This window comes from Ovis aries, chromosome 24, assembly GCF_016772045.2.
Source record: "Ovis aries strain OAR_USU_Benz2616 breed Rambouillet chromosome 24, ARS-UI_Ramb_v3.0, whole genome shotgun sequence".
Classification (NCBI taxonomy): Eukaryota; Metazoa; Chordata; class Mammalia; order Artiodactyla; family Bovidae; genus Ovis; species Ovis aries.
The window spans coordinates 12,453,241-12,480,523 of NC_056077.1; the positions used below are offsets into that span (position 1 = coordinate 12,453,241).

At 44.9% G+C, this 27,283-nt stretch overlaps 1 protein-coding gene across 2 annotated transcripts in view; it reads left to right on the top strand.

Annotated features, from left to right (window-relative positions):
* The window catches only part of SHISA9 (shisa family member 9), a 351,202-nt gene extending 325,426 nt beyond the window's left edge, over positions 1-25,776 (top strand). The window contains exons 4-5 of one of the 2 annotated variants that reach the window (XM_060405984.1): positions 4,285-4,332; positions 20,862-25,776. In XM_060405984.1, the coding sequence (XP_060261967.1) occupies positions 4,285-4,332; positions 20,862-21,244 (431 nt within the window). In that variant the 3' untranslated portion in view covers positions 21,245-25,776. The remainder of the gene's footprint in view (positions 1-4,284; positions 4,333-20,861) is intronic. The other variant, XM_042239822.2, reaches the window with a different exon arrangement.
* Positions 25,777-27,283: the final 1,507 nt, after the last annotated feature.

Consider the following 27,283-nt stretch of genomic DNA (forward strand, 5'->3'; position numbering starts at 1 on the left):
CTGAGATAAATTCTTCCAAAACAGGCCTTCCCTTCTATTTTATTTTATCATATATTTTGGGTTTCCCTGTTGGCTTAGTGGTAAAGAATTCTCCTGCCAAAGCAGGAGACATGGGTTAGGACACTGGGTCAGGAAGATCCTCTGCAGGAGGAAACGGCAACCCACTCTGGTATTCTTTCTGGGAAAATCCCATGGATAGGGGAGCCTGGCAGGTTACAGTCCATAGGGTCACAAGGAGTCGAACATTATTTAGTGACTAAACAAAAACACCAATCTTATATTTTATTTACTGTTTGCTTGTTGAAATCACACTCATTCATGTTTAAACAGAATTCCTTTCTCTCTGTGATTCAGGAGGGATTTGGGAATGTAACATCTGGTCCTGTATACCATGTGGCTGCAGAATGGTCTCTGTTCCCAGGGTGTTCCCTGCCCAATTATTGTAAAATGTTAGCACACACTAGGGAAATGTAAGAGGCTAAACCTCCCTGAACTGAAGGAAGTGAAAGTCGCTCAGTTGTGTCTGACTCTTTGTAACCCCATAGACTGTACAGTCCATGGAATTCTCCAGGCGAGAATACTGGAGTGGGTTGCCTTTCCCTTCTCCAGGGGATCTTCCCAACCCAGGGATCGAACCCAGGTCTCCCATATTGCAGGCGGATTCTTTACCAGCTGAGTCACAAGGGAAGCCCAAGAATACTGGAGTGGGTAGCTTATCCCTTCTTCAGGCAATCTTCCCAATGCAGGAGTCGAACCAGGGTCTCCTGCATTGCGGGTGGATTCTTTACCAACTGAGCTATGAGAGAAACCCTAAGCCTCACTGGTGTGCTGCAGTCCATGGAGTCACACAGTCGGATACGGCTGAGTGACTGAACTGAACAGAAACCTCACTGTACTCTGTACAAGGAGTGATGGAGTTGAATAATTATTTGTCCAAATCATTCATTCATTCTCCAGTCGTTTAATCTAGTGTCCCTCAATTGCAAGTCCCGCTGAGTCAGGAACCAAGTCTGTCCTTTCATTGGTGTATCCCAAGGACCTAGCATCACGCAGCACATTTCAGGCCAGCTAAGAGGCAGCCCAGACCACTTTACTCTCCCCATTAACAGCCTGGACAATGAAGGTCCATGTGCCCAGACCCACGACTCCCATAATCCATCAAAGAAAGATTCTGTTTCCCTCAATTAACTTTCCTTACTCAGTCAGGAATGTGAGGTTAAACAGTTTCAAAGTGTTTGCTACCAAGAAAAGTCAAGAAGTGTGTGTTGTTCTAGACTGAGCCAAACTGTAACCTTTTGAAAATTCAGTTAAGCACACAAATCCTCTGCGTCCCCCCTCCCCCACCTGCCCTGTGCAAGGGTGGTGACAATGTGAGGACCCACTTTATGGTTCTTCATTGGTCAATGTTTACAAAGACAGTTGTGAAAATATCCCTAAGAGTCACCTGATGGTTCAGAGTTGGTTGTTTCCTGCTTCCAAAACTGGGAAAAGGCCGCTCTTTTATGTAATTCCTGAGAGCTCTGGAAAATGGAAAATTGCCTGCACATTGGCATTTAGCCCCTGTTGGCCCCAGGTCTAGTTTTCCCCAGGGTGTCTTGAGAGTTGAAATCCTCAGCTGCTAATGGTTCTCGACCATGTGCCCTTTAGATGCTTTTGGACACTTTTACTTGACAACCTAGCTGTCCAGTGAGTAAAAGAGACAGGATGTACCAGCATTATTGATAAAACGTAGTGTTTTCTTTTTAAATTCCAGAATTTAATAAGAAAATATTTTCTCTGTTACTGTTTAACAGTCTGTGGACTGTTTTCCCAGAAACTTGTTACAGTTTTCCAATAGCACTTTTTAAAACCACAGCAACAATGCACTTAGGAATTCTTTTCTGCTCTTTCTGTAGGAATCATGTGTAAAGACCCTGAGTGGTGCATAAACCCCTCAACTTTGAATTAACCTCTACTAGTTTTTTGGTTTTTGTTTTTGTGGAAGAAAGGGAGCTAGTATCACTGGATTCCCAAATTGTACGCCTCTGGGGGAGGTATTAGTGCCAGCGTCAAAATATGGGGAAACTGGGGCTCAGTATAGTTAAGTAATTTTTCCAAAGTAATACCTGAAGAGCCAAGAGTCATATCTGAGATAGCCTGAATCAGGTCTTCTTCCCATGAAATGATGCTATCTCCTAGAAGCAGTTTCTGGCATCAGAAGGATCTTACCAGGCCAAAAAAAAAAAAAAAAAAGAAGATTGAAGAGGCGCATTCTCCTCTTTTGTCCGGGAAGACTTACTAAGGTGTTAATTATTTTTCTTTTGTTTGTTTGCTTGGAGGTAAAAATTTTCTCATCATGCTAGTATGATTGAGGTATATAACACATTTAAGGTATATTATAGTTGAGGTAGAATTTAATATGTATAGTATAAGACTCAGATCATAATTTTATAATAGTGTGATTATTGAAATATACATATGCTAGAGTCATTAACATCCCAGGAAGGATAAGAAATATTTTCCTCTCTCGGAAAGTTCCCTCATGTTCTTTTCCTCCCAATGCCTAAGGCCCATCCTCTTTACACAGGCATTTAATTTTTCACCCAACAAATGTTTAACTAATTCTCACTTTTTGTGAGAATCAGTTTTGGGTTTGTGTCACCAAGCACAAAAGGGGACTTAAAGTATATATTTGGTAGCTTCTGTACCATCTTATTAAGTGCCCTTATTAGCACTGGATTTAATAAACAAAACGTGTTACTACCTCACCAGAGTGAAGCCCTGCCTTAGGGAGTGGACAAAGGGATGTCTACCATGTGTTTCCTGCCTTCAAGGTAGTGATGTATTTGACTTGGGGGCAAATGGCTTCCTTGGAATTAGTGACTCAGTGACTGTGTCAGGCTTGTGTCCGCCCACGCCGGAAGATCTGGGGCTATATCACTATTTCCAGATGTCAGTGATCCTGGTTCAGAGGGAGAAGAAGCATTCAGGGCATCCCGGGCGGATCCTGCTTAATTTTAACTTCGTCACTCTTCGCCTGTCACTCCGGTTTCCCGACTGTTGTGAGAGATGAGCGTGTAGAGTTCATATCCGCAGAGGAACATGGCAATTTGAGTGTCCTTTGGCACGCCTGGGAGGCCAACCAGAAATGCTTAAATGGGCCCGAATCTGTGCTCTGTAATCATTCAGATCACAGACTGTTCCCTGCGTCTCCTCCCAGCTGGCAGCCGGATATATCTCTGGAAATTGTGCAGAAACGTTGAGGACTTGGTTTTTCCAGGTAGCTTCCTAAGAAAGGAGACAGGAGCTAGTAGCGCACGCTGATTAGGCCGCCAGCCAATGGGCAGAGGCTGTGGCACTGGCACGGGGGCAGGTTTGCCCCCTTTGAGCAAAATCCCGTAGTACAGAGAAGGCCTATGGAGGACCTGGGTAAGGCATAGCCGGAGCCTTTCTCAACATCCTTTACGAAAAGGGTTGCACTGTGGGCTCCTGCTAATCATGTGAGATTTCCCCCCGGGTTCAGCCAGTACATCTGAAACGGAATTCAATCCAGAGAAACTGATTTACAATCAAAATTCCAGGCGTTAGGGATTCTCAGATAACAAGCTTGATCCCTTTTGCATTAAGGGGAACTTCCTTACCTTAGGAAGAGTGACTCCGCGGAGAACCTTGAATTCATTCATTCATTCAACAATGTTTTGCAAATACAGATTGTGTGGTGGGCACTGGGACAGGGTGGTCTCCACCCCACCTGGTCTGCTGCCTAGCATTTAAAGTCACAGTCAGCAGAACCTAGCCTGCCCCAATCTCGGATATGGAGCTAATGATGCACCCCTGACTCCCTTTTAGCAGGGAGATTGCAGTGAAGAGGATCCAAATTTCTTTCTTGACCACAGAGCATTGTTATTCACCACTGTGACTTCTTGTAACTAAAACTTTGCCTTCTTTCTTAGAAGGTGGAAATTTAGAGCCAGATTCACCACCTAAGAATTGTCTGTCTCCCTCGGAGTACATCTAGGCTTTTTCAAGGGGAACCTTTTTTGGTCCTGTGTTGGGCATAATCTCGATCATGCTTCAGGACCTTGCAGAGAGAAGTGTTCACACAATCACGGTTGTGCATTCACTCCCTCACCTTGTTCCCTGAGTCCCCTGAGACCTGCCCCCCTCCCCCGACCCCCCCCCCCACACACACACACACACTTAAAAGCTGCAGCAGAGATGCCAACAGCAGCATCTGGGTGTGAGGGCACCGTGCACATGGGTAGCTGGTGAGCAGATCAGCATCTCTCCATTGTTATTTTTTAGGAAGTTCTGAGGGTGACTGGACAGTGGCGACACTTAAGTCACCGAAAGGTACCGTACAGTTTTTTCTAGCTCTTTTGTCCAGGTGTTGTTGGACTTGGCGTTGATCCGTGAAGGCATAGAGCGTCCCACTGTCTGTGTGTGACCCAGTGCACACGTGTGTTCATGTTGGCTGGATCTGCAGGTCTGTCTGAGTTCCAGTGTGTAGGTGTTGTGTGTGTGTGTGTGTGTGTGTGTGCACGCCTGGGGTGGCGTGTCTCCAGGCTGTTGCTAAAAAGTGTGCTCCTCTTTGCTTCCTGATATTCACTGCCTGAAGGAAAATGTCGCTATCAGAAGCCATCCCAGGTAAGACATCCAGGAAATTTTTTTTTTTTTTTCTCTCAGAAAGCTGCACAGGCAAATGGCAAAACATAAGGTGATTTAATGCAGGGGGAAAACAACTTCTGAGGGAGTGATAAACAGATTGTTGGCCTTGGGTCTTGGGATTGATGAGCCTTTTGGGGAACAGATGCTCTTTTTAACTCTCCTGGCCATCACGATGAGCTGAAAGTAAAGGAGTTAGTCCACCTGAGTCTGTATGTTAACTAGCTGGCTGACAGAGGCAGGTGGTAGTTATAATTTATTTACCCCCTGCTATGTGCCAGACAGAGGGATGGGCCCTTGATATCACTGTATCACTGAATTCTCCGATGACCCAGCCATATGTGTGTTGTCCTTCCCCTTTATTAAACCTCTTTATTAAGAAGGACCTGGGTGTCTGATTGAGTCTAAGTCTTGCTTATCTAAAGTCAGCTAGCTAGTAAGTGATGGAGCTGAAATTTGAACCCATATCTGCCTAGCTCTAATATTTAGTTATTTCCCACTGGGGTGTGGTGGGAGTAGTTCTTTTCCAGAACAGGCCGGAAAGAGAAGAGAACAGTTCTCTTCTCTCTCCACTCCACGTGCTTTGTTGAATTTGGTGGTTGGAAAGATATAGCTGACCCAAGCAGATGGAGCTCAGTCTCTTTAGTGACCTTGAACTGGGAGATGTTAGAAAATATTGTAGGGCTGTAGGTAAGGTACTGGTAGGGCCATTTTGCCTTCTCAAAAGACAGTTCTGGTTTCCAACTGGAGACTGGATCAGAGGAGGGTGGATTGAAGTTGAGACCACCCACTGGGAAGCTCTTGCAGTCATCCAGGTGGGCGGTGCCCTGATCTGGGGTGGTAGAGGATGAAGAGAAGAAAATGGAGTCGAGGGATAATGAAGAGACTGTAGAATGTATGTGAGAGGAGGGGAGGGAGCTGTGGGCTGACCCGGGTCCTTACCTTTGAGCCACTTGAGCGTGTATCAGCATCCCCTGGAGGGATGTTGAAACCTGCTTCCTGGACACCATCCTGGAGCATCTCATTCACTAGACCTTGAGTGTGGCCTGAGGAGCTGAATTGCTAGCTGGTTCCAAGGTGATGCTGATGCTGCTGGTCTGGGGACCATACTTCAAAAACCACTGCACTAGAGAAATCTTGCTGGGAAACTAAGACCCTAAGACCCTTTGATTGGATCTCCAAACATCTTTCTGTGGCTTGAGAGTTCTGAATAGGGTAGTTTGACCAGAATCCCAGAGGCTCATAAGCAGCCTCAGCAAAGAGGGGGGAATGGAGAGGGCAGCCCCTTATTCCAGAATTGGGAGAGAGAGAGCTTTAGACCCTCGTGTCTAATGAGAATCCCTTGATCACCCAGTTGTTGCCTTGAGAGAGGCAGATTTTTGGGTCTTGTATTAGATAATAACTATTCACGTCAACGTCCATTTTTAGAAATGCAAACAATTTGGAACATGACAGTCCTGCTAATTAGAGGAGTAAACTTTTTTTTCCTTCCCTTGTGAAAAACAAAGCCATTACGATGCCCGTGACAGCATCCGTGTCCTGATATCAGCCTGTTATTGTCGGATGCATTTAGAAAATATTTCAGGATGCGTCAGAAGCAAGGGCTTAGAGGCTATTTTTCTACTCCAACCAGGCTAAATTCACCTGTCCTGCTAAATGCACCTTTATTTATTCTGCTTTATCAGGGGAGAAGATAAGAGGTTCCAGAGAGGGGGCCTCTGGGGTCACTGGTCTTCCCCTGTTGTTTTCTTCTCAAGCTCCAGACCCTCAGTCTGCCTAAGGTGTGATAACAGGTCAGGGGTTTGTACACCTGTCAGCTTCTTGAGGATTTCCTCAGTGGCTCAGTGGTAAAGAACCCGCCTGCTGATGCAGAAGTGGATTCGCTCCTTGGGTCAGAAAGATCCCTTGGAGAAGGAAATGGTAACCCACTCCAGTATTCTTGCCTGGGAAATGCCATGGACAGAAGAGTCTGGTGGGCTACAATCCATGGGGTCATGAAGAGTCAGACACGACTTAGTGACTGACGGAGCACACACACCAGCTTGTTGAAAGGGAGGTACAAGCAGGACGTGATGGGCTTAGCCTCAGACACACCTGGGCTCTATTCATAGCCCCATCTTGTTACTTTCTCCAAGTCATTCAACCTCTCTGAGCCTCTTCTGATCTACAGGGTGGCCACATCACTATCACCTCCCGCTTAAGGTTGCTGTGAAGATAAGATGAGGTTACATGTGCAATGCATGTCCCAGTGCCTGGTGTGTTGAAAGTGAAAACACACGTCATAGTAACATGTATTATTAATACTAATTATCAGGTGAGCAAATTAAAGTTCTGAAAAATCTCATGGTAAAGAAACTATCAAACTCTGTAAAATCCATCATTTCCCAAACACTTAAAAATTGTTAATTATTTATTTGGCTGCATTGGGTCTCAGTTGTGGTGTGTGGGCTCAGTAGTTGCCCTGTGGCATGTGGAATCTTAGGTCCCCAACCAGGAATCGAACCTGTGTCCTCTGCCTTGGAAGGCAGATTCTGAATCACTGCACTAACAGGGAAGTCCCTCAAACACTTTTGACATCTGATATCTTTTCTATCAGTAAAGCCAGTTCAAGTCTTAAGATCCAGAGTGTGAATGTTGCTATGAACCCACTTTACAAACACCAGGTGAGGGATGGCTGTGTCCAGGGGAGGTTGGATAAAGAAGTAGTAGCTGAGAAGGAGAGAGGACAAGGTCCCTGAAGATCCAAGTGTCCTGCTTCCATTTGTGTTGACTCTAACTGACTTTGGAGGGGAATCCTATCTGCTGCTGCTGCTGCTGCTGCTGCTAAGTCGCTTCAGTTGTGTCCAACTCTGTGTGACCCCATAGATGGCAGCCAACCAGGCTCCCCAGTCCCTGGGATTCTCCAGACAAGAACACTGGAGTGGGTTGCCATTTCCTTCTCCAACGCATGAAAGTGAAAAGTGAAAGGGAAGTCGCTCAGTCGTGTCTGACTATTAGCGACCCCATGGACTGCAGCCTACCAGGCTCCTCTGTCCATGGGATTTTCCAGGCAGTTGTACTGGAGTGGGGTGCCATCGCCTTCTCCAATCCTATCTGCTAGGAAATGGCAAAACAGATCTTACCAGTTTGCGCTGTGGGCGTGTGTGTGCACTCAGTCCCTTCAGTCGTGTCTAGCCCTTTGTAACCTTTCGTGACACTGAGTTCAATAGAGTGTCTTGTAACCACTCACCTCTCTGCTATAGCCCGCCAGGCTCCTCTGTCCATGGGATTTCCCAGGCACGAATACTGGAGCGGGTTGCCATGCCCTCCTGCAGGGGAGCTGCCTGATCCAGGGATCACACTCGCACCTCCTGTAGCTCCTGTGTTGCAGGCAGATTCTTGTACTGCTGAGCTGCTGTGGCAGCCCACCTTGCACTACTGTATTTTTTTTCTGTTTTTTTAAAAAATATAAGTTTATTTATTTTAGTTGGAGGTTAATTACTTTACAATATTGTATTGGTTTTGCATACATCACCATGAATCCGCCACAGGTATACACGTGTTCCCCATCCTGAACCCCCCTCCCTCCTCCCTCCCTGTACCATCCCTCTGGGTCATCTCAGTGCACCAGCCCCAAGCATCCAGTATCATGCATCCAACCTGGACTGGCGATTCGTATTTGTCAATACCTGACGTTTTCCAGGCAAGTCTCCCCCTAGTGGTCACTGCTGGAGGTCCGAGTGCCCAGTCCTGGGTACTAGTTTGAGTGTGTCCTTCTGAGGCTAAGGACTCTTTCCAGGTGGCGCTAGTGGTAAAAACAAACACACAAAACGCCTGCCAGTGTAGGAGACACAAGAGACACGAGTTTGATCCCTGAGTTGGGAAGGCCCCCCGGAGGAGGGCCTGGCAACCCACTCCAGTATTCTTGCCTGGAGAATCCCATGGACAGAGGAGCCTGGCGGGCTACGCTGCATAGGGTCTCAAAGAGCTGGACATGACTGAAGCATGTATGTACTGATGCCATGCTTGCTAAATTCCCCCAAATCTTGCATGGTGGCCCTGGCATATAGTAGACACACAACATATATTTTATTAATAAATTATTAAATGGAGTTGGGCATTGCATTTGAGGGGAATCTTGTCTTTTCAGAAGAGGCAATGGGAAATAGCAGAAAAACCAACCAGGTGGAAGCCAGGAAGCCTGTGTTTAGATCCAGTGCTGCTTCTGTTCTGTTGGCTGTCACGGGGAGCCCACAGCTCTGGTTGCTTCTCCTATAAGTGGAAGGCAGGGATCCTTGATCTCATTGGCCCCTCTGTCTCCATAAGTAAAGATCCCGGGCTTTATTCTGATTGACTACCTTGTCATGTGACCACTCACCTCTGGACAAATTGTTATGGTGAGGGCAATGAAATGGGTCATTTGTCGTCACTGGAGAATGGTTGGGGGTAAGGAGTGGATGGGTATGTCATCCAAACCATGTGGATTTAGAGTAGAGGCAACATGGATCCCCATCTGGGAACTGGGGCTCTTCCTGGGAGTAGGGTAAGTGAATGATTGGTATTTGTATCAGTTATCCATTGTTACACTAATGCTGTGTAACAAGCAACCTCAAATCTCATGCCTTAAAATTATTTAGCTCAGAACTTGCTGGGACTGGGGTCTAAGTGCCAGTGGTTTATGCTGACGCAGGAGGTTCTTCTAATCTCAACTGAGTTCACCCGTATATCTGGGGGTTGGCTGAATGTTGGCTAATGTAGGCTAGTTTCAGCTGGAAAGACTGGGGTGACTTGGTTCTGTTCCAGCTGTCTTTCAACCTCAGAGAGGGTAGTGCAGACATGTTCTCATGTTGGGGACCAAGGTGTGAGAGAGCAGCCAAATGCCAAAACACACTTTGCAAGCTTCTGTGCGTGTCATGTCTGCTCACCTTCATTAGTCACATGGATGAACTTGGAATCCAGTGGCGAGGAAACGAGATCCTTCTTTTGAGGGGTGAATTTCAAAGTCACATAAAAAGAATATGGATATAGGGAACAGGGAAGAATGGAGGTCCTTCATGCATTCATCTAACACAGGGTACCAAATCTTATCATCTACTCTGAGATGGACCTTTGCTACAGTACATTGGAAGGAGGTAGGTAGGATTAAGGAGAATTGACCTTTATTTCCTCCCTTTAAAAAATCACCAGATGTGTAAAATTTCACCAGCTAGGAGGTTGATCATAAGACAAACCAAGTAATGAGTTTCTAAAAAGAAATATCTCCATCTATGGAGCAGGATGAAAGGCAGTGAACGAGTGCACAAGTTCCATCTAGGACCTTTCAAGACAGGGGATGCTGTGGTCAGCCAGGGATGGACAGTGAGGCCATCCATCTTTGTTCAGTAGCCTTTCAGAAAGCAGTGACTGTTCAGCAGGGCTGCCTAAGGGAAGAGACAGAGGGCTTGAGGTTTCATAGGTCCGTTGGCAGCAAGACATTCACAGAGCGCTCCCTGCAGCCACAACCAAGGGGCCAATGGTGCAGGTGGACAACTTTGGTGCAAAGCCCAAGCCAGGAACTGTTCCAGAACCCTGTCAACAAAGGTAGCAGGACCTCCACATGGGAGCTCTCAGGGCAGAGACATAAAGGGCCAGGCTCCTGTTCTCCCATCTCCAGTTTTCTCTCTTGGAGAGATAAGGCTTCAGGAAAGATGTGCAGCCCTCTAGGAACAGCCAGGAGTCCTGGGTTTCATTAGAAACTGGTTCAAATGTGATTTTCCCTCCTTGTATCTCTGCAGCGAGGTCCAGAACCAGGTGAAATGGGGCTGATTTGCCATAAAGACAAATCTTTCCATCTTCTTCCTGGTTCTCTTCTGCCTGGGAAGCTGGGCTTTTTTTTTTTTTTCTTTTTTCTGCCTTTCTTATTTCTGCCTGCTGAGAGAGCCCCAGAAGCCTCTGTAGCTTTAGAGCATGTATTTCAAAAGAAGAGAGAAATACCTGGGTGTTTTTTTTTTTTAAACATGAACTGTTTCCCCTTCTTAAAATTCAGCTTATGATGGAGAGAAATAATGTAGAAACCAAGGAAACATTCCTATATAAATAAAAGGTCAATACTGTCCTAGTGAACCAAAAGGCCCCCTAAATACAGTGGCTTAAAAGAAAGAAATATATGTCTGTTTCATGTCATAGCCCCAAAGGGAGTGGTCCAGACTGGTAGGGCTATGTACTACAAGCTGTCACTCAGGGGCCCAGGTTCCTGCAACATTGTTGCTCTGCAGACCCTCTACTATATTGCCCCTGTCTGCACTGTTATAGTTAGTTGTTGTCATCGCCTATGGGAAGGGGGAGATAGGACACCCAGGGCAACCAATTTTCTTTTGAGTAATGTGAGTGGAAATTGAATGCATCACTTTTGCTAACATTCCATTGGTGACAGATCAGCCACATGGCCAAGGTTAGCTTCTAAGGAGGCTGGGGAAATCTAGGGCTGGGTGGTCATGTGCTCAGGAAAAAATGGTAGAAGAGTTCTGGGAGACAAGTAGCAGTATTTACAATATCATCTCATGTGGGGTATACATTTAAGGAGTCCTACTGTGCGCCATGCATAGTGGCTTTTGTTTTCATGCCTCGTCTTGTTTACTTCTCTGCTGCACTCTGCAGAGTAGCTCTTATCCTCATTTTATATTCTTTTTATTTTTTGACAATGAAGCAATAGTGGCTATTGTCTAATGAATACCTACTATGAAGCAAGGCCATTAGTACTTCACATTATACAGTATAGTTCACACGATGCTCTTGAATACCTTAACCCCCTACCGCATAGGCAGGCCTTGTTATTTTTTTATTGGAGGATAATTACTTTACAATGCTGTGTTGGTTTCTGCCATATAACAGTGAAAATCACCCAGCATTGTTATTTTATTTTCAATTGTATTGGGGAAGCTTTGAGGAACTTAGGTAACTTTCTGAAGGCCTCCAGCTTATACACTGAGATTTGAACTCAGGTCCATGTGCTTTCCAAGTTCATGTTCTTTCTACTGTATTGTAAAGAAGATTCTACAGTTACAGAAGGCAGGGGTACATTCTTCCAAACTCTGCTATCTGCTTTATAAACCTGATGCACTCTCAATCTCACTAATCTTTCTTTCTCTCTCAGCCTTCTCAGATCTTATTGCTGAAGTCTCACCCTCCATGACTACTGTGGCTGTTGAAATCTCATTGTAGGATTCCGAAGCAACACTTGGAACCCTTTGTCACCATCAAAAGTGATCTCTGCTCTCTGAGTGGTGGGGAGGGGAGAGTTGAAGCAGAGGGAAAAGAATGTTGGTGAATATCTCAGAATGGGATCTCTCCACATTGTCATGGAGAGAATCAGGGTGATGGACCATGAAACACCCAGGCGATCACGTGTACCTCATTGGCTCAGGGTGGGGCAGGGGGGCCAATTAAATGAGATGATTCGTCTAAAGCACCTGGGTGTGCCTGGCTGGAGCAATGATGAAGCCTCAGGCCCCTCCCAGTTCTATGAGAAGCATATAGCATCTTAGCCAACCCAGCTGTGCAAAAGGAAACCGCTTGTGGTTGGTGACTGGCCAGCACTCCAGCCAATGCCAGTGCATCTCAGAGGAGGTGAGACCCGCATTCTTTAATGCAGTAGCCGGCTGAGTGCGGAGGACCTGGCAGGCAGTCTATGACACCCCAGCTCCCTTTCTCCTGTCCCACTTTAAGGACGAAAGCAGAAAACAGATCTTGCCTTCAGGGAAAATTTGAGACTTCATGAGATTTCCAGTTGTGACATTTTGATATCGCCTTGTGTGAACAAGCTTTACATGTATATCTCAATCCCTAGTGTTTTCAGAGGAGGAATCAAGAAAAGTATCTTCTCCATGTAATTTTCACTCTGCCCTCCATCTTCTTTGGAGTTTGGGGAAAATGTTTTCTAGTGGATAGAAACTTGTTAAGGAAATAAGAGCTTCTTCTATCAGGTGGGCAGATGGTTAAATAGTGGTGAGTGTTGTTGCCACAGATTTAATAAATTCTAAGATACTTGGAATTCAGCCAGGTTCCCTGGATTCCAATCCCAGCATTGTCACTTGGACACATCGCCAAAGCTCTGTTGTTTCAGTTTCCCCATTTATAAAAGGAGACCAATCATAGTACCTATCTCATTAGGATATTGAGAGTGTGAAAGTACAAGTGTTAATCGCTCAGTTGTGCCCAGCTGTTTGCGACCCCATGGACTGTAGCCTGCCAGGCTCTTCTGTCCATGGAATTCTCCAGCAAGAATACTGGAATGGGTATCCATTCCTTTCTCCAAGGGTCAAACCCAGGTCCTTCTGCACTTTAGGCAGATTCTTTACCATCTGAGCCACCAGGGAAGCCCTTGAGAGTATTAAATGGGATAACAAATGTCCATTCCCTTGTACCTGGTGCAGAGCATACACCTAAAGGGGAGCTCTTAGTCAGATTAAAGGTTACTGCTGGGGGAGCTGGGAGGGTGCTGTGTCAGCACAGCCTGCTGCTGTCTCCAGACAGTCTCTTTAATCTATCCCTGCCTCCTGCACCTGACTCCATCCTAGCTCCCCTGAGCTATGGCTGATAGAAAATGTTCATGCCTCTGCAAGTTTCCAGCCAGGGGTTTGGAGCTGGGCAGCAACCTGGTTCTCCTGCCCTGAAGCTCCAGTCTTTTTATCCCTGTGAAGCCCAGGTCACGAAGCCTTCCACAGTGTGGACGATGTATTTGAGAAACAGAACAAATTGGAAGTTGGACACATAGACACACACACAGAGGAGAGCCCTGTGAAGTCAGAAGCAAAGACAGGAGATGCTGCTACAGGCATAGAATGCCAGGATTACTGCCACCACTGGAAGCTGGAAGAGACAAGGAAGGATGCTTCACTAGAGCCTGCAAAAGGAGCACAGACCCACTGACACCTGGCCTCCAGAACTGGGAGAGAATCCATTTCTGTTGTTTGGAGTTGCCTAGTTTGTGGCAACTTGCTGTGGCAGCCTTGGGAAACCAGTACACTAAGTGAGGTCATAGCAAGTGTGGGAAGGATGAGGGTGGACCAAGAGCCAGGGATCAGGTCAGGCAGACCAAGTCATGCAGATCATTTGGATTTGATTTGTAAATGTGATGGGAAGCTTATTTTGCTATATTCTTGGACCGAAGATAGGGATAAGTGGGGAATTAGTGAAAGCCTAGGTTGGGACATTGCTCACCAGGTGAAATCCATCACCTGAGACTCAAGATGAACACCAACTGAGAAGGAGCTGTGGGAACCTCTCCTTAAGATACCTTTGTCCCAAGGAAAGAAGGTAGGTGGGAGGCCACCTGCTGTGACCCTCAGCTATGTAGCTTGTTTTGAAAACTGGTTATTACCTTGACTCTCTCCATCTCCACGGAGGCAAGGCTCCATCCCACCCAGCACCTGTACCAGTGTCTGCTGCTAATTAAGAGAGAGACAGATGGAGGAAGGTACAGTTTAATTTTATAGCCTTGGTTCCTTCAAGGCAATTAGGCTTATTGGAAAGAAAGCACCTTTTTCATTCCTTCTTCCTCTCTTTAAATGAAGAAAAATCAAAACGGAGAAGACCAGTGTTGTTGAAAGCCTCACACATCTGTTTCCTGGTTGGCTTGTTAGCCATCTGCCCACGAGATACCCGAGATTATTAGGTTAATACATTTACTAATGGGGCTTACAAAGCTGATCAGTGAATCTGTGATTTCTTTCACAAGTAGCTTTTTAATATACTAAGACAGGGACCAAATGCACAAAGCTGAGAGTGGCCAGGTAAGCATTTCTTTCCTGTCCTTGATACCTAAATCAGAGGTGATGAGAAAGAGGATTCCACGGAAATTGCATTTTCTGACCATGGGAACAGTTTATCCAACCTAACCACCAACCACATCCTTGTTGAAATCATCTTGAAAATAACTCTTTGAAGGACAGTTTCACACCCGAGGCAGCAAGTCTGTACTTGCTCTGCACTTGAAGAAAACACCTCTGAGTTTTGTGAAGGGAGGGTATCAGACAGTAGATGTGAGTAGTAGAATCCTCCCTACAGAACGTTAGATGATCTGCTAACCCCTTGTTTTCTTCACTTTATTACGTAGATATCCTTTCAGGTTTTGAAACTACCATACTACTTCCCACCTCAGGGCTTTTGTAAATGTTGTCCTGTATCAGTTATCTACTGTTGCATAACAAATAACCCCCAAACCTAGTGGCTTAACATAGAAACTACTTATATGGCTTTAATCTACTGTTGCATAACAAATAACCCCCAAACCTAGTGGCTTAACATAGAAACTACTTATATGGCTTGTGGTTCTGGGTTAGCTGGGCAATTATTCTGGTTTGGGCTGGCTTGGCTGTTCTTGTCCAGGCCTTCTTGGTATCTGTGGTCAGCCTCACTTTGTATCTGGCAGGTACCAAGCTACTGTTGGCTGGGTGAATGTGGGCAACTGGAATGCAGGTTTTTCATCCTTCAGGAGGCTAACCTGGGCTTCTTTTTGCACATGGAGGCAAGGTACCAAGAGCCTGATAGCAGAAGCAGTAGAACTTCTAAAAGCACAGATTTGGGATGTGCATGACATCATTTCTGCTACAGTCTACTGATTAAAGCCAATCACAAGATCAGGTTATATTCCAAAAATGGAATATAACTCTACTTCCTACTGGAAGAAATTGCAAAGTATTACAGCTACTTTTGCAATACACTCTATGTGCCTTCACCTGGGTGCTGTTTCTGCTACTTTTTACCTTCAGATGCCACCTAAAACAGCATCCACAAGGATGCATTCCCTAACCAGCCCCTCATCCCAAGTGAAAAAGGCCCCTTCTTATGTCATCTCATAATGAGAACTAGGCATCCATCACACATGGCACGTGGAAGGAAGCAAAGAGGGAAAGAAGGAAGGAAGGAAGGTTGGTTTGGATGACTGCTTCCTTTGTGCTTAGCAGGATGTCTGGCACAGAGTGCTCAGTAAATGTTGGATTTAATCCAGTGCCTCCTTCATAAACCAGAAAACAGACAAAATAGATGTCTTGAATAGTTACTCTCTTTCAGAATTATGCTATATAGCTTCTATGTCTCATATAATTTATTCCTAACAATAAACCTCGGATTACTTATTTTATCTTCATTTTACACCAACAGAAATAGCAATATAAGAGGTTGAAATTACCAGCATCTCATATACTCAGGTTCTGACTCCAAAGCCTACAGACTTTTCTGTCCCACCTTTGCACCATATACCAAACATTTTCAGAGCTCAGGTGCTTCCCAGTGCCAAGTTCCCGAAAGGACCTATTCAGGGCTGAGTGTGGAAAAGGATGTAGGTTCTCCATGTGGGACTCCATGATTTCTTAGTGGGGGCTGCTTCTCACACCAGCACTGATATGGTAAGAGCTGCCTCTATGACTATTTTTGTTGTTCAGTTATTAAGTTGTGTCTGACTCTTTGCAACACCGTGAACCACAGTATGCCAGCCTTCCTTGTCCTTCACTATCTCCCAGAGTTTGCTCAAACTCATGTCCATTGAGTCAGTGATGCCATCCAGCCATCTCATCCTCTGTTATCTGCTTTTCCTCCTGCCTTCAATCCCTCCCAGCATCAGGGTCTTTTCCAGTGGGTCAGCTCTTCACACCAGGTGGCCAAATATTGGAGCTTCAGCTTTAGCATCAGTCCTTTAAATGAATATCCAGGGTTGATTTCCTTTAGGATTGACTAATTTGATTTCCTTGCAGTCCAAGGGGACTCACAGGAATCTTCTTTAGCCCCACAATTTGAAGGCATCAATTCTTTGGTGCTCAGCCTTCTTTCTTTTTTTTAATCTAGAACTTTTTGAGAGGATATCAACTGGCCAATTTATTGGCACCCCTGCTTCATAATCAGTTTCCTGAGTCTGTCATAAATAGGAAGTCTCAAATGCATCCCTTGATCTGAGCTGACCTTAGACTAGTCCATTGATTGGAAAGAGGAATATGGGGATAAATGGTTCTGAATGATGCTGGGGGTGCAGAATGATGGTGGGTGAGACTTTTAGCAAGAGACTAAAAGAGGGAAAAGAACTTCCACTCCTACTACTGTCCTGATATTACCTGTGCTTTGTATTTTGATCATAATTTATTCACTGAATATTTATTGCATATCTAATGTCTGTTAGGAACTAGGTTGGACATTGCTTATACAATGGTGGGCTAAAATCAGACCCGGGCTCTCTTTCTTGAAACTCTCATGGAAGAGTTAGACAATAATGGATGAACTGAGTAAACAAATGTACAAAGGCAGCTGTGACCCATGCCTGGAGAACGACCTGTCATGGAGGGATCTGACTTTGTCAAACTTTATATGAAGGAAGGGTGCCTGAGCTGGGAGGCAGCTGGAAATAAGAAAAATAAAATGAGTAGTCATGTCTTTTTTAATTAAAAAAAAAAAACCAAAAACCCTTATGTACAGGCACCATGCTAGACACAAGGACTGTATCTCAACTTTGTTCTCAACTTGGGCTGTATATTAGAATCATCCAGGGAGGCTTAAAAAAAAAATGCCTGGACCACGCCCTCAGAGATTCTGATGAAATTGTTTGGGGGAGGAACCCAGGAATCTGTAATTCTATAAAAATCATACACTATGATCAAGTGGGATTTATCTCAGGGATGCAAAGATTTTTCAGTATCTGCAATTCAATCAGTGTGATACATCACATTAACAAACTGAAGAATAAAATCCACAGGGTCATCTCAATCAGTTCAGGTCAGTCGCTCAGTTGTGTCTGACTCTTTGCAACCCATGGACTGCAGCACGCGAGGCTTCCCTGTCTATCACCAACTCCCGGAGATTGCTCAAACTCATGTCCATTGAGTCAGTGATGGGAAAAAAAGCTTTTGATAAAACTCAACATCCATTTATGACAAAAACTCACCAGAAAGTGGGCATAGAGGGAACATATGTCAACATAATAAAACCCATAAATGACAAAGCCGCAGCTAACATCCTATTCAATGGTGAAAAGCTGAAAGCATTTCTGCTAAAATCAGGAACAGGACAAGGATGCCCACTCTTGCCACTTTTATTCAACATAATATTGGTAGTCCTAGCCACAGCAATCACACAGGAAAAAGAATTAAAAGGAACCTAAATTGGAAGAAGAAGAGGTGTATGCTCTAAAAGCTCTCCCATGTGATTCCCATGCACTGCCAGCACGGAGAACCACCGAGCCACGCAGATGGGAAGATAAGGTTTCTGCTGTCAAAGCACTCACAGTCTAATGAGAGCAAATAGATGTGAAAATGGAAAATTATAAACCAGCACAGTCAGTGCTATGATAGACAGAACAGGGGTTGCTGGGGGATCTGGGAGAATCAGGCACCTTAGCTTAGTCTTGAAAGATAAATATCAGAGCATCTGGTGTAAATGAAGGGGTGAGACATATCAGCTCCATCTTCTGGTTCTCTGACCAGCTCAGAGACCTTATTATAAATACTCAAAAGACTTGACAATTCACAACACTTATCATATTTTTACTTTGATGTAATTTGTGGGATTATTTGGTTACTTTCCATCCTCCCTAGCAGAATATCCACTCCGTGAGGTCAAGGACTTTGTCTTTTTCTGATTCTCCCTTATATTACCAGTGTCTGTCACCTGGCCCATACCTATTTGATGAACGACTAAACAAAACTGCTTGGAGAGGTTTTGGTAGATGGTCATTTTTGCATTTAGAAATATGCCTTTAGCTGCATAGGCTAGAGGAACATTTGGTAGGTACAGCTGGAAGGACCTATGGGTTAGCAGTTGCGCTGGGGAGAAGATGAAGATGACATCAGCACCTGCTCCTGTGTTCGTGGCTTGAGTAACCAGAGAGTTGGTGTTCCCACTCGCAACAGAAGGAAGGACCTGAAGAACAGACTGGATGGTGTTGACGTATTCAGGCTTGGCCACCTTGAGTGGGAGATGCCAGTGACTGTCCTGAAGATAACTGGATACGTGAATTTTGAAGTCCAAGGAGATGGTGTCAGAGCATCCTTCTGTTGGGGCATTATGGCACTGGAAACCTAGAACTTTCCTCTAGAAGACAGCAGTTTTACTATTAACTTAAAAACTCATTCCCATGTCGGTAGCTATCCCACGGTTCCTTTTGGCACTGATATTCTGTGTCTTCATGCAGCTCTACAATTCAAGGAAGAGGGGAGCATTCTCTTGAAAGATTGCATTTATGCAGGGATGTTTGTATTAAACATGGACAGAAACCCAACCTAAACTGCATTGAGCCTAGAAATTAACATGTGGCTTCTTGGGGCATTGTGCTGAGGAGTTTAAGTACCCAGGCTGTACCTACTAGGAAAGAGCTCAATGAGTGCTTTCTGATACAGATGCAGAGGGGGCCAGGGGGGCATATTTGTCTGCTCAGTCCTGAAAGCAAACCTTTCCCTCCGCAATTTTCCAAAAACATCAAATAGCATCTACTGGAATTAGGTTCTACCTTGGCTCAGTCACTAGTTGTGAGTAACCTCAGTTAAATAATGTCACATGCCTTAGCTTGAAAGTTTCCTAATCTGTCAAGCAGATGCCATAATCCCCATCTTTACCACCTCTTGTAGTTGTTGAAAGGATCAAATGAGAAAATAAGCATAGACGGGCAATGACCTCCATGAATTTACATACATTCATACATGGAACAGTATGAGATGTTAGAAGTGTGAATAAAAGAGCAGCACATTCTTCTGGGCTCCTGGGAGATGTACGTTCAAAAGTTTATTGCTAACATGGTAATTTTAAAGGTATAGAGGCTCTCCTAATAAAAGAATAGTGAGAGAAAATAAAGTATAAAAGTCTCAGAAACTTATTAAATAAATTGACAGAGAAGGAAAAGAAAGAAGGAAGAAGGGAAGGAAGGAAGAAACAACAACAAAAAAATAAAGAACTGAGTCATTCAGTGCTCTAAAGTGTAATGAATAAAGTGGAAATTGGTATAATTCTTTTGTAGCATGGTTGTCAATATGTATAAAGGGCCTTAATAATGTTTGCACCCTTTGGCCAAGTAATTCTACTTCAGATAATTCATTTCGGGGCTGGATAGTAAATATTTCAGGCTATGTAACCTATGCAGTCTCTGTCACAAGTACTCAAATCTACTACTGCAGAGCAAAAGCGACCACAGACAGTAGGTGACGGAATGGATCTGGGGATGATTCCAGTAAAACTATTTGCAAAAACCAGTGGGAGCTAGATTGATCTATGGGCTATAGTTTTCCATCCCCTGATATAGATTGAAAGATATTTTAAGAAATATTTTCCTTGCAAAATTCTAAATACAAAGAGAGCTTTAGTCTAGAAAATTCTCATTTCAGCCTCATTTATATTAGCAAAATGTTGGCACCACTTGAATATTCATCAATAGGACAATTGATTGATTTTTGTAGTTCTGCTCAGTGAAATATTATGTAGGTATTAGGGTACTCTTTGTTAATGATTCATAAAAATATGAAGAAATGCTAGTTAGAAAGTTACATGGGAAATTATAATTATTCATAACGATGATAATAATGGTGACTAACATCTAAGCACATTGCATATGTCATATCACTTAACCCACTAAACAAACCTATAAAATAGCCTTTTTATTGAAGCCACTTTCCTGGTGCAGATGCTGATGGTAATAAAGTTTATTTATATCAAAGTTACACTGCTAGTATGTGTCAGAAGTGGGATTTGAACACCAGTCTGCCTAACTGCAGAAAGCAAAAACGAAAGCGCTAATACAAATTCCAAGTGAAGCTGTTGAGAAAACCAAGAGGAAATATACGCAAGTATTGATAGCGATTGTTTTGTGCAGTAGCTGATAGATATGAATATTTCTCAGGGTGTTCAATATTTTCTCTACTGGAAAGCTATCGTTTTCATAATGATGAAACAACACTGGTATTTTATGAGAAAGGCGAGGAGGGCAGAGTGCTAGGTGTGATGGTGAGGGAAGAAGGATCAAGTTGGGGGAAGCTAGAGATTGCACTGGGGATGCCCTCACCTTCTTGATCGTGGTCTCGTTTGTGAAAAACACATGGCCCTGTCTTCCTTCCTTCTGTCTGCTCCAGGTGGTGTTTCTAGTGTGTGTCTTGTTGGACTGTTGGCCCACTGAGATGCTGTTCTTGGGTTGACCTGGCCGATCCCTAACTGTCTTTCTCTCTCTCTCCTCTCTCTCCCTCTCTCTGCTCTCTCTTCCCCTCCTTCGTCCACCTACCTGTCCCATTGTACAGCCGACAAGGTAAACGATGACTTCTACTCCAAGCGACGGCACCTGGCTGAGCTGGCTGCCAAGGGGAACTTACCTCTGCATCCTGTAAGAGTGGAGGATGAGCCACGGGCTTTCAGCCCTGAGCACGGCCCTGCCAAGCAGAATGGACAGAAGTCCCGCACCAACAAGACGCCCCCCCACCCCCTGGCCTACAACTCCACTGCCAACTTTAAGAGCTGGGACCCCAAGGATCAGTCTCTCCGGCGGCAACAGGCTTATGGGAACAAGGGCAAGCTTGGCACGGCTGAGTCAGGCTCCAGCGACCCCTTGGGAACTCGCACCCCGCACTACCCACCCCCACAGCCATACTTCATCACCAACAGCAAAACGGAAGTGACTGTCTGAGCTGTCGCCACAGGGGACATCCTGGAGACCACACTCAACTGAGAGAGGCAAAAAAATACCCCAGCCCACGTCTTCCCTGTCCCCCGCCAGCACACCCACCTACACACTCATCCTCCACAGCAATTGATGATAAACCTCCTGGTGACATGGAATCGTGCTTTTCCTTTGTCCTGCCTAACGTGTGTCGGCAGGCAGCTGAGCAAGACTGGAGCGTGGACGGTCCGTGGTACAGCCAAGGGGGAATGGAGACACCCTCTTTCAACTTCAGGGCTGAGGCGGCCGACTCACACGCCCAAACCATGGGGCTGATTTTTTCTTTTCCTCCTAACTTGAAACTGAAATCCATGATGAAAAAAAAAAAAAAAGGTAGCACAATTTAGAGAAATTGTCCAGTTGAGCACATATACCATTTACCACATGTTGTCTGTTTCTGGGTGAAAAAGTGAGAAAAGGGTGGAAAGGGTGGGGTAGAGAAAAGGGGTCGTGCGTGCCTGTGATAAGCATTTCCTAATCCCAGGAAGCAGTGGTATGGACACAGAACTTTGCTAAGCATGAGGCAGTAACTGGACCCCACCACCACCACCATGCTTTTAGTACTTTTCATATCATCAAGGTTGGAAGCAAAAACAACATACAGTCAAACTCACAAAAAATAAACAGATCCTGAACCCACCTACAGTGGTGGGAACGAGAGGCCATTTTTAGACAACTCCCATAAAGACCGTGGAAATGGAAGGGGTAGGCTTGTATGGCAGGAAGAGGGTCCAGAGAGTCTTCAATAACTATTTTTTAAAAAAGAAAAGTACAATAGAATCCCACTACCAAACAGACAAGAACAGCAAAGTAATTTTTGTCCAATATTTTCAAGACCTAGGAAATCAACAACGTCATCAAGAACAAACAAAATTCACAGTTGAGATGTCAACGAGAGGCCAGAAGGGGACACGGAGCCTGTGACTTCTGGCATTGCCCCCTAGCCTCTGAGACAAGAAACAGACACAAAACCCGGTCCTCTGTTAACTGTCTATCCCTGACTCCCTTCCCTTTCAGCCTGTTGCTGCCGCCGCCGCCGCTGCCAAATTTCAACTGCTTTGGACTGAAAATGTCATAAGCGTGGGTGGTGCCTTCAATGTGTCACTGTTGAATGACAGTCTTGTTTCCCAAATGCAACCTGTGTTCTTTTACCTTCCTCCCTCCTGTCTTTCTGCAGTAGTAGAAGTTGTTTCCATCCTCCTTTTGTTGGTGAGCCCACCCCACCACACACTCTGAGGGGTCTGTTGCAACTTGCAAAGACCAAGACCTCCTTACCACCCACACCCTCAAAATTCCATGAGTCCCATGATCTTTTAGCTCCCCAAGCATTTCTGGGTCCCACGGTCCCTCCAAACCACCTCCCCAGGTACTGTGGTACATTCATCCCCCATTCATGATCCCCCAAGGTGGGTGTTCAGATTGGTTCGCGTAGCTAAAGGATGTCCCAACAAAGACAGTTTTCCTACTAGTTTGATTTGCTTGGTGGTGGTGGTTTAGTCATTAAGTCACGTCCGACTCTCGCCACCCCATGGACTGTAGCCTGCCAGGTTACATCCATGGATTTTCCCAGGCAAGAATATGGAGTGGGCTGCCATTTCCTTCTCCAGGAGATCTTCCCCACCCAGGGATCAAACTTGCATTTCCCACATTGGCAGGCAGATTCTTTACCACTGACCATGAAGGAAGTTTAATGGAAGTCCAAAGAGGGGAACTGACAGAGAAGAGATTTGCATTTAAGGTGAGAAGTTTTCAATTTGTCCCTCAAGGGTTTGGCTAATTAACAGGAGCCTCTGAAAGACCCCAAGGTCTTCTGTTGTCAGAAGCTCAATGTGGTTTGGTCCAAGACCCTTCCTGGAATGCTGGACTTCAGCATTCTGCCTCCTCATCTCTGCACTCTGACGTCATGGGATCAGGGAAACCAGCTGTTTATTCCTTAGCCCCGGCTGATCTGGGGATGTGCACCATGCATTTCATCCCTCTGGGCTTTAGTCTTCCATTGCTACATGGGGAGTCGGGGAGAGATCAAGATTTTCAAGATTTCTGAAAATGAAAATGAAAAAATGAAATCGTGCCCAGAAGACCTCCTGTTGGATCCCTGTGCAGACCGAGGCTCTGTGCTAGGTGAAGCAGGGATGGGGGTTTCAGTGCTTGTTTTCTCAGCTTCTTGGCTGAAATCCCAGTGCTCCCCACTGTAGAGTAAACACCGTGGGGCTTAGTCAATGTCTCGTTGATGTTAGTTATCTGTGTACTTGCAACACACTTTTGGTATGTCTGTGTGTTCCTGTCACAATACTTGTACCTAAATTGATGCGTTTTTGGTAACACTTTAAATGACCACGTAAACAGCATTGTCATGCCCCTAAAAAAGAAACAGCCAGAAAACAGCACTGATACTTAAGAGGAAAAGAGATCAGCGTTTGTTAAACATGTACACAGCAACCATCTAGCATTAAATACACAGAACTCCAAGACATTTCTGACAAAGGAAGGCCTCAGACTCATTTCTTTCCAAGTGGGAATGGAGGAAAATGCATAGTTATTTATAATATGAGGGCCATTTTTCATGCATATGGTATTTTCTATGTCTTATGGGTTTTCATTATTAGTGTTCTAACTTCAATAAATAAGTTATTTGAAGTCAGATTTAGAAAATATTAGACCTTCCCTGGTAATCTTCAGTGACATTTATTTAGTATATGGCTCTATGTGTCCTAAGTCTAGTGGCTTTGAATTAAGAATGTATAAAAAGTGCTGGTGTTAGAGTCAGTGGAGCAGGAAGTGTTATTTGCTACCATTACCCTGGAGACCTGCTTAATTTCAGTGATAAATTGGTGCATTTTAAATACATTTACCTTCTGAAAGGAAAACTTCCTGCCAGTATCATAAATAGAAAACCAGTATTTCTCAGTGGCAGCCATCCTAAACAGGAAGTAAGTGTAAAATTATTAAGTTCTAATTACAGACTATTGCCCATGGAAGGGTTTGAGCCTGGCCTTTGCTGTCCCCTTTTCTTCCTTCTTTCTCTCCTCTCTTTCTCTCCGCTTTTCTTTATTGTTATTGTTGTTTTTCAGTCACTTAGTCGTGTCTGACTCTTTGCGACTCCATGGACTGTAGCCTGCCAGGCTCCTCTGTCTGTGGGATTTCCCAGGCAAGCATACTGAAGTGGGTTGCCATTTCCTTCTCCAAGGGATCTTCCTGATCCAGGGATCAAACCTGCTTTTCCTGCTAGCAAGCAGACTCTTTACTACTGAGCCATCAGGGAGGCCCTTTTCTTTATTAAACAGATTAGCAGACATTCAAGAGTTGCTGAAGATATTCTAGCCCCCAATGGAGACTTTCTTTTTGAAGTAATCAAATGGACTGACGAAAGTGAAAGGGGAATCATTTCCCACGTGACAATGTTAATTAGTGCCCTATGCATGTACTACTTAAATTTGGCTTGCATTTGCTGGTGGTACACAGCACATGCTTCAGGAAATATGGGATTGGCTCATTTGGTGAGGTTTCCTTCAGCTCAAAAGTTCTCTCCTTCTAGTCTCCCATTGAGCTGGTTTCTCTGCTCCCTGCCCTCAATCCCTTTCGTGTGACCTTTACCCCAGCCCTGATTAAGGACCTTTCTTGGTCTCTGAATCTACAGGATGTATTCTTCATGTTCCTTCTCTTCCAAGTAAACTGCCTCCAGTGAATTTTGTTAGTTGGGAGTCTGCAGCTATAATTTTGGCAGTGAAGTTCCAGCATGGTCCGTAAGAAGTAGCAGTGGTGAGAATCCAAGAACAGTATTGGGGTGGCCAAAATTTTCCTTTGGGTTTTTCCGTGAGGTGTTACAAACTTTGTGGCAAGCCCAATCCTTAGCCTTGTTACCTTCCTCTTGGCTTTGGGAGCTGAACTCACGTGGGGGCAGTGAGGAAGTTTCGACAGGGAAGTTTGTGTTTTGGCTTCTTCTAGGGAGAGTGGACAGACCTTTTGATACTGAGATTACCCTGAAGGATGACCTGTAGGACTATGATGGCCATGGCTGTGATGGCAAGGCTCCTCCAGCTAAAATGGGCAGATTCAGAAGACAGAAACCAGAACAAGGCAGGGAGACTGCCTTCTCATCCCATGCCCTGGCACTTGCCTCTACGTACTCTTAGCTGCTCCCCCCACTTCCAACCCAATGGGACCAGAATCTGACCACTCTTTGCCCTCCCAGAATATCTCATCCTTCATCTGCCTTGGGCTCCACCTGGCATCCCCATCTAACTCTCCCCAGGTTTTTTTTTGTGTGTGTGTGTGTAAATGGAGCATATTTTATGTGCAAATATTTTAGTAACCGTATGTTCTGCAAGTAAACCTGTGTTAATACTTGTCAACAACTGCAGAGTTTATGATACCAATAATACTTCCTACAATGATTAAAAAAACATTTGTTTGTTTTCTAAGAATGTTTATTTGTAAACATATGTATTCACTATATTAATATGAATTTCTTACCTGGCAATAAAATTGATTATATGTGATGCTGTTGGGGTTGCCATGTATCTTTGTAGGGCCCTACATCTTGATCTGAGTTTTCACCAATGAATAGCAGTATTGAGAGCTAAATGTTTAATACTCTAAATATATGGGAAATCATTACAGGTAAAGGAAAATTTTAATTAACTGGGACAAATTTTTCTGGGAGAGTTTGAAAGGTGTTGGGGAAGAGTCTGTCCTGTCTCTTAGTTCACTTCCTGCCTTGAAATGTATAACACAGATCAATCTCTCTTATCATCACTAAATCTGTTCTTCATGGTCAGGAATCTTGCTGAGATTTGCACTTTTGTTGTTACCAATGACTAGGTTTGTAAAAGACACAAATATTGAAAAAGTATGGGAGACTGGATTCTTCTACTATTTACTGAATTTCATTTCCTGCCTGGCTTCCAATAGCATTAAGTTGGAATGCTCAGGTAGAAATCTGCCTTAATGTGGTTCTACAAGGGAGGGATTCTGAGAGAAGGATTTGGTGCAAGGAGTTTGAGATGTGAAGGGAACACTGGTAAGGGGTGGGGAGGTGCAAGAAACATGGGAAGGAAACCAGCCCACCAAGGATGCTCAATCATGTCAGCTACCGCTCTGAGTGACTAGAGTTTACTGCTTCAGGGAAACTGGGAGAATTATCCCACCCAAATGGGCATGGAGCTGGGGTGCTTACACACCAATTCCCATCAGACATCATTTGAGCATTGCTTTCAAGGAGTGTTTATGCTCGCACAGTCCCAGGCCATCGTGTGCAAGGACAGAGAAAGCCCCACACACAGGGATGGTAGGGTGAGAAGGCTTAGAAGAGAGAGCAGAACGAGGCAGGGGGACTCTCTTTGCTCCACTCATGCATGTGTGCGTGCTCAGTCGTGTCCCACCCTTTGTGGCCCCATGGACCGTAGCCCACCAGGCTCCTCTGCCCACAGCATTTTCCCTGAAAGAATACTGGAGTGTGTTGCCTTTTCCTCCTCCAGGGGATCTTCCCAACCCAGGAGTCTCCTGTGGTTCCTGCGTGGGCAGGTGAATTTCATTACCAATGAGCCACCTGGAAAGCCCTTCCCCACCCATGCTCTGACACTAATGGGAAGTCTTAAAGACACAGGGATGGGGGGGCGGCGGCTCACAGGAGCTGTTCATACCCAGATGTCTAGAATCTCCTGGGAATGAAGCTTCCACCCTCTGGATACTTGGAGAAGTTGTCCATAAGGATTGTGGACCCCAAACTGCAGTCAGAGTGAGGGTCCTCAGTCTGGGATCTGGGATCCTTCACTGGTCATGGGTCACTTGGTATCTCCCAGAGCAGATGTTGTGGCTTTCTCTCTGAGACATAGTTGTGGTCATCAGAGAAGCCTGGGTGGCAGTGGATGCTTTTCCAGTACTCTGGAACTGTTCAGATCCATGGAGGGACTGAACAGCACACCCCTTCCCCACAGATGCTGTCCTAGGACAGAGACTCATACCTCTGTGGGCGGTGGGAGGCAGTGACAGACTCTTCCATTAGTG